Source organism: Siphateles boraxobius, unplaced genomic scaffold (genome assembly GCF_051911475.1).
Source record: "Siphateles boraxobius isolate OS27281-9 unplaced genomic scaffold, OSU_SipBor_1 48, whole genome shotgun sequence".
NCBI lineage: Eukaryota > Metazoa > Chordata > Actinopteri > Cypriniformes > Leuciscidae > Siphateles > Siphateles boraxobius.
In genome coordinates this window covers 10,106,703-10,113,064 of record NW_027509119.1, presented here as the reverse complement: position 1 = coordinate 10,113,064, position 6,362 = coordinate 10,106,703, and the positions used below count along the sequence as shown (strand labels likewise).

The 6,362-nt window shown below is 36.6% G+C and overlaps 2 protein-coding genes across 2 annotated transcripts; both read right to left on the bottom strand.

Annotated features, from left to right (window-relative positions):
* Positions 1-1,048: 1,048 nt before the first annotated feature.
* Positions 1,049-2,468, bottom strand: LOC143710749 (uncharacterized). The gene is made up of 2 exons (XM_077201878.1): positions 2,363-2,468; positions 1,049-1,830 (listed from the first exon to the last, which is right to left on the bottom strand). The coding sequence occupies exons 1-2, from the start codon at positions 2,363-2,365 to the stop codon at positions 1,159-1,161; spliced, it is 675 nt and encodes a 224-aa protein (XP_077057993.1). The 5' UTR covers positions 2,366-2,468; the 3' UTR covers positions 1,049-1,158.
* Positions 2,469-5,251: 2,783 nt separating this feature from the next.
* On the bottom strand, positions 5,252-5,982 carry LOC143710865 (extracellular superoxide dismutase [Cu-Zn]-like). The gene has a single exon (XM_077202099.1). The coding sequence runs from the start codon at positions 5,972-5,974 to the stop codon at positions 5,330-5,332; it is 645 nt and encodes a 214-aa protein (XP_077058214.1). The 5' UTR covers positions 5,975-5,982; the 3' UTR covers positions 5,252-5,329.
* Between the last annotated feature and the right edge of the window lie 380 nt (positions 5,983-6,362).

Genomic DNA, 6,362 nt, shown 5'->3' with positions numbered 1-6,362 from the left:
CTCAAAACGCTGTACATACTAAGAAATAATTGTTCTTCTGTGGCCAGGGAAGATACCCTTTTCTTAGAATAAATTAATAATCAAAAGAGTTCTTTGGACAAACTGATTCATTGATTGTAATATTAATTTAGCCATGTCAAGTTAATCCAATTAACTGACCCAAGTATTCATAATTAATCATAAGTTATTATTGATTATTAATATTTCATATAGCTAGATTCCTTACAATTAAGTAAGGTCTTTATACACCACTGAAAACGTATTTTTCAAGATAGTGATGAAACGCGCCCTGTAGCGCTGTTTGTTCGTTGTCGGCTACGGTAGAAACATGACAAGACAATATGACGACCTCCATAGAAGGAGGTGCCGGCGGTTATGGAGATATAATTGTCTCATTCTAAGGTAACAAAAACATAACGGTTCATTATGCAAGGTCTTTATACACCACTGAAAACATAGTTATGGATCTTATATTGCGTTTCGGTCAATAGATCCTCAGAAATATTACACATTGCACCTTTAACATGCTATAAATTATCTGCAAGGAATTTTGAGCTAAAACAACACATACACACTATGGGGACCGAGACTTTTCACATCTTGTAAAAAAGTGGCATTATAGGACCCCTTTACAACACCTTACAAGAAAATTAACACATTTTTAAAATATTTTATTCCCCGTTAACTGAAGTAACAAATAAAACCGGAGCGATCACAAAAATATGCCTTAACATTTAGAGAGAAATCTTATAATTTAGACGATAAAATCTTATGTTAGAGGGTTTTTTAAATTTTACCATAAGGGTGTCCTCCCTTGAGATGTGGCCACACCCACCAATGTCATATTGCATCAACCAATTTTATCATTTAAAAAAAAAAGTTAATCTTTAAAGTGGGTTTTAATGTAAAGTGTAAACCCATCAAGAGCAGTACAACCAAACAAACAGCCCACTTCACCTGCATTCACTACATTTATTTTTAAGAGTATAGCCATTTGCTATTAGAAGCTATTGCCAAAAAGTCTCTAAACAAACAAAACATGGGAATGTTCAGGTTATTAAATACTACTTTATTGTAGGACACAAAGAATACACAAGGAATATCATGATTATCCTATTTGAATCTGCTCTTCCACCAGATCCGACTCATCTTTGAGTCTCAGTGCCCTCCTCCACATTTTTTCTTGGGGGGCACTTCAGTCTTCTGCCACAGACTTGGAGTAGTAATACCAATCACACCGTAAGCAATTCTCTGTCCAGCATTCCCACTGAGTTTACTCTCCTCATCTGAACCCATTCCCAGATCATCTTCCTTCTCATGAACCACCACCGCACGTCCCAGAATGGAATAAGGCCCAAAGAGCTTGGCCCCTGGGAGCTTCAGGAACTGCCTTATAACTCCTTGCTCAGAAGCAAAGTTGCCCAGGTCTCCAGGATGATGAGGGTGGTCAACGCCGTGTGGGTTGTAATGAGGACCAACAGTGATGCTCCCTTGACTGAGGTCTCCATACCGATGGATGTGCATGGCACGCTGTTGATGATCGATGGCAGGCAAACCACGGAGGTTGATTTTCACTTCTAAATCTCCATTGGGGAAGACCTGCTTGAAGAGGATTTGCCCAAAGATCTTTGGCTGGCAAGGTGGCAAATTAGGGCTGGGAGTTACTTCACAAGTGGCATAGATTGTGTTGTCGAACTCCACGACTTCCGGCTGTGGAGCTTCGGCAATCGAACAAACTGGATTTTTAGAGAAATCTCCTCCTTGTATATGGAGGACCAGCAATATCAGAGGGAATATTAGGATGATTTTCTCCATATTGATCTTTAAAGCCTACAATGAAGAGTGGATTTAGTGAAATCATGTAATTTGGGTTAAGAATGTAATATTTGATTAAATAAGGTCAAAGCTTTGTTGCAGGGAGCTTTGAGAGTGGAAATTGCATTAGGTAAAATAGCACAACCAGATTAGCTTGCAACAGAAAACCATATAAAAGAAATTGCATTAATTTTTGAATTGCCATGTACCCTTGTGAAAAGGTGTGCTTATTTGTATTGAATATGTACTTGTAGCTAGTACTTAATCTTGAGAGTATACTCAAAGGAAAAAAAGAGAAAATAGGTCTACTTGCAGAGAACATAGCATGAAACAGATGAAACAGATGAAACAGAAAGCCACCGAAGTGTACTTACTACATACAGTACACTTTCAGAAGCATGTTTCTTAATAAACAAGTCAAGCACTTTTAAAAAGTTCACTTTGCAAATATAAAACTAAAAGTTTATTTTGTACATTGTTTTAATCTTTTTGTTGTGCTTTAAAGTAGTAAAGAATGGAGAGATAAATAACAGCAAAGGTACATTACCATATAGGTGAAAAGTTGTCCTTAATCTGTGTGGAGCCTGAATATTGCAGTCACAAAAATACTACTACACTTTTTCCGTGTGCAGTCCTGAACTGGGGTAGAGAATGTTCCTTTGCAGTCCCACTTTTGGTTGCTCTTTTAGGAACTCATGTGGAGCTACAAGTTAACCATGATAGCCTGTTAATCACTGATTAAGTTCACCTGTGTTTCATTTAGCTCCCTTTGTCTGCCTGTGTTTATATAGCATTCAGTTCTTTGTTTTGCCTTGCACAAAATGTTCTCCAGTGTAGATTATCTCTATTGTTTTGTGTTTACTAAAATAAGTACTGCTATAGATTTCTCTTCTCTTAATTTGGTGACTCAAGTGTGACGCATTAATTCTTAGTGTACAATTCCACTTGAAGTTCATGCTTGACACCACTTCTTATAGCAGATATTAATTTCTCATAAGTGATTATCTGACAGTTGTTCTTTTTTAAAGAAACCATTTCTACAGACTCTGTCCCAAGCCTGACAAGCCTATATTACACATGCAATTGGGCTGTTATTTAATTGTCTTTGAAGGCGGAAGCAAAAATGTTTGGGGGAAATATTATTTTATGGCATCAATTTTAAAATCCATTTTTAGTAGAGTGAATGCAGGTAAAGTGGGCCACTTTTTGTTAAACGTGTAATTTAGATAACTAGTTGTGTTTTTTTCTTTTCTTTATTACTTTTTTTTAACTCTAAGGTCCAACTTTAATATTTAATTTTGAATACAGTTGATGTGTTATTTTCAAGGTATAAAGCAATAAACACCTTGAGATCATGTACTCGACAAATGTATTTTCAGGTAAATTGGTCTGGTAATGTGAGCCATCCCTGATTTATCAAAAATGATCCTGTATCTTAAAAACACATGATTTATTAACACATCAATCAAACATATTCCACAGCATATTTACCAGACCCAAAAGCATATAGATAGGCTATGATGAGTAATATTCATCAGTTCACTCAGTGCATGTGTAAAATTCAAAACAACTGATAGAAATATGTTATGTTGACTTTAAATTTGATGAAATTTGAATATCAGATATGCGAATATGGATGAAAATGAACTGTACATTAAAAATGCAACTATAAAACATGCAACAAAAAGGCTAACAAATTCAATAAGAGGAACATTTAAAATGGTAACCATATTGTACAACTTTTTTTTCTGTCTGTTTTCTTTAAACAGTAAATTAACTTAAATTTTGTCCATATTTTAAAGCGTTATATTCTGCATCTACATTTTGCTCCTCTCATCCTTTCTTCACTCTACAGATTGAACTTAATTCCTTGTCTTATTTTCTGCTCTTTCTTTCATTTGAGAATAATTTGAGTATAATTACTGAAGGTTAAAGTCATCCACTTTACCTACAGTAAATCCCACTGGCCCACTTTATCTAACACATTGAGCCAAAGTGGGTCAGCAATATTTAAAGGGGTGGTTGAATATTTCACTTTTTTTAACTTTAGTTAGTGTGTAATGTTGCTGTTTGAGCATAAACAACATCTGCAAAGTTACGACGCTCAAATTTCAATGCAAAGGGAGATATATTCTTTTAAAAAAAATCACTTTTTGAGGACTACAACAAACTTCTTTCCGGGTTAGTGACATCACTAACCCTTAAATTTACATAAACCCTGCCCCGGGGAACATGCAACAAAGGGAATGAGGCCATGATGATGATAAGAACAGGAAACGTTGCTGTAATAAAACACATTTGGGAGTCTGCTCAAGCAGTCGCATGCGTCTTTTCAAAATTATTGCAATACAGTATATCACAAATGCAATAGCATATCATAAAAGCAAGATTACACCATAAGTAAAACCATAATTAAACTAAACCAGTTCTACCTTCATGCAGCATATTCTCTGGATTTGTAGGCATTTTACAACAGTTCCCACGGGAACAATTTATATATGACAGATTTATGCAAATCAATGACTTGAACATAGTTAACTCCACATCAGCCACGTAAATGCATCAACTAACCATTCAGAAACATCCTGTTGCCTTCTAGATGTTGTCAGTTCTTGAGTCTCTCCATCATTGTCTGACTCCCGTTTGAACATAAAAGGCTGAACAGTTTCTGACATTTGTGAGTGCCTGTCTTTGTCTATGTGAGGTAATCAGAGCTGCTAACACTAACTCCAGAAGCTCCACCCTGTTTTTGAAAGGGCACCAGCGGTTCATTATGCAAGGTCTTTATACACCACTGAAAACATAGTTATGGATCTTATATTGCATTTCAGTCAATAGATCCTCAGAAATATTACACATTGCACCTTTAACATGCTATAAATTATCTGTTTTGAGCTAAAACATCACATACACACTCTGGGAACAAAGACTTTTCACATCTTGTAAAAAGTGGCATTATAGGACCCCTTTACAACACCTTACAAGAAAATTAACACATTTTTAAAATATTTTATTCCCCGTTAACTGTAGTAACAAATAAAACCGGAGCGATCACAAAAATATGCCTTAACATTTAGAGAGAAATCTTAGAATTTAGACGATAAAATCTTATGTTAAAGGGTTTTCTAAATTTTACCATAAGGGTGTCCTCCCTTGAGATGTGGCCACACCCACCAATGTCATATTACATCAACCAATTTTATCATTTAAAAAAAAAAAAAGTTAATCTTTAAAGTGGGTTTTAATGTAAAATGTAAACCCATCAAGAGCAGTACAACCAAACATAAACGGCCCACTTTACCTGCATTCACTACATTTATTTTTAAGAGTATAGCCATTTGCTATTAGAAGCTATTGCCAAAAAGTCTCTAAACAACAAAAACATGGGAATGTTCAGGTTATTAAATACTACTTTATTGTAGGGCACAAAGAATACACAAGGAATATCATGATTATCCTATTTGAATCTGCTCTTCCACCAGATCCGACTCATCTTTGAGTCTCAGTGCCCTCCTCAACATTTTATCTTGGGGGGCACTTCAGTCTTCTGCCACAGACTTGGAGTAGTAATACCAATCACACCGTAAGCAATTCTCTGTCCAGCATTCCCACTGAGTTTACTCTCCTCATCTGAACCCATTCCCAGATCATCTTCCTTCTCATGAACCACCACCGCACGCCCCAGAATGGAATAAGGCCCAAAGAGCTTGGCCCCTGGGAGCTTCAGGAACTGCCTTATAACTCCTTGCTCAGAAGCAAAGTTGCCCAGGTCTCCAGGATGATGAGGGTGGTCAACGCCTTGTGGGTTGTAATGAGGACCAACAGTGATGCTCCCTTGACTGAGGTCTCCATACCGATGGATGTGCATGGCACGCTGTTGATGATCGATGGCAGGCAAACCACGGAGGTTGATTTTCACTTCTAAATCTCCATTGGGGAAGACCTGCTTGAAGAGGATTTGCCCAAAGATCTTTGGCTGGCAAGGTGGCAAATTAGGGCTGGGAGTTACTTCACAAGTGGCATAGATTGTGTTGTCGAACTCCACGACTTCCGGCTGTGGAGCTTCGGCAATCGAACAAACTGGATTTTGAGAGAACTCTCCTCCTTGTATATGCAGGACCAGCAATATCAGAGGGAATATTAGGATGATTTTCTCCATATTGTTCTTTAAAGCCTACAATGAGGAGTGGATTTAGTGAAATCATGTCATTTGGGTTAAGAATGTAATATTTGATAGAATAAGGTCAAAGCTTTGTTGCAGGGAGCTTTGAGAGTAGAAATTGCATTAGGTAAAATAGCACAACCAGATTAGCTTGCAACAGAAAACCATATAAAAGAAATTACATTTATTTTTGAATTGCCATGTACCCTTGTGAAAAGGTGTGCTTATTTGTATTCAATATGTACTTGTAGCTAGTACTTAATCTTGAGAGTATACTAAAGGGAAAAAAAGAGAAAATAATAGGTCTACTTGCAGAGAACATAACATTGATGAAATAAAGCCACTGAAGTGTACTTACCACATACAATACACTTTCAGAAGCATG

Coding starts and splice junctions, on each gene's coding strand:
- LOC143710865 (XM_077202099.1), bottom strand. CDS start 5,974: ATGGAGAAAATCATCCTAATATTCCCTCTGATATTGCTGGTCCTGCAT.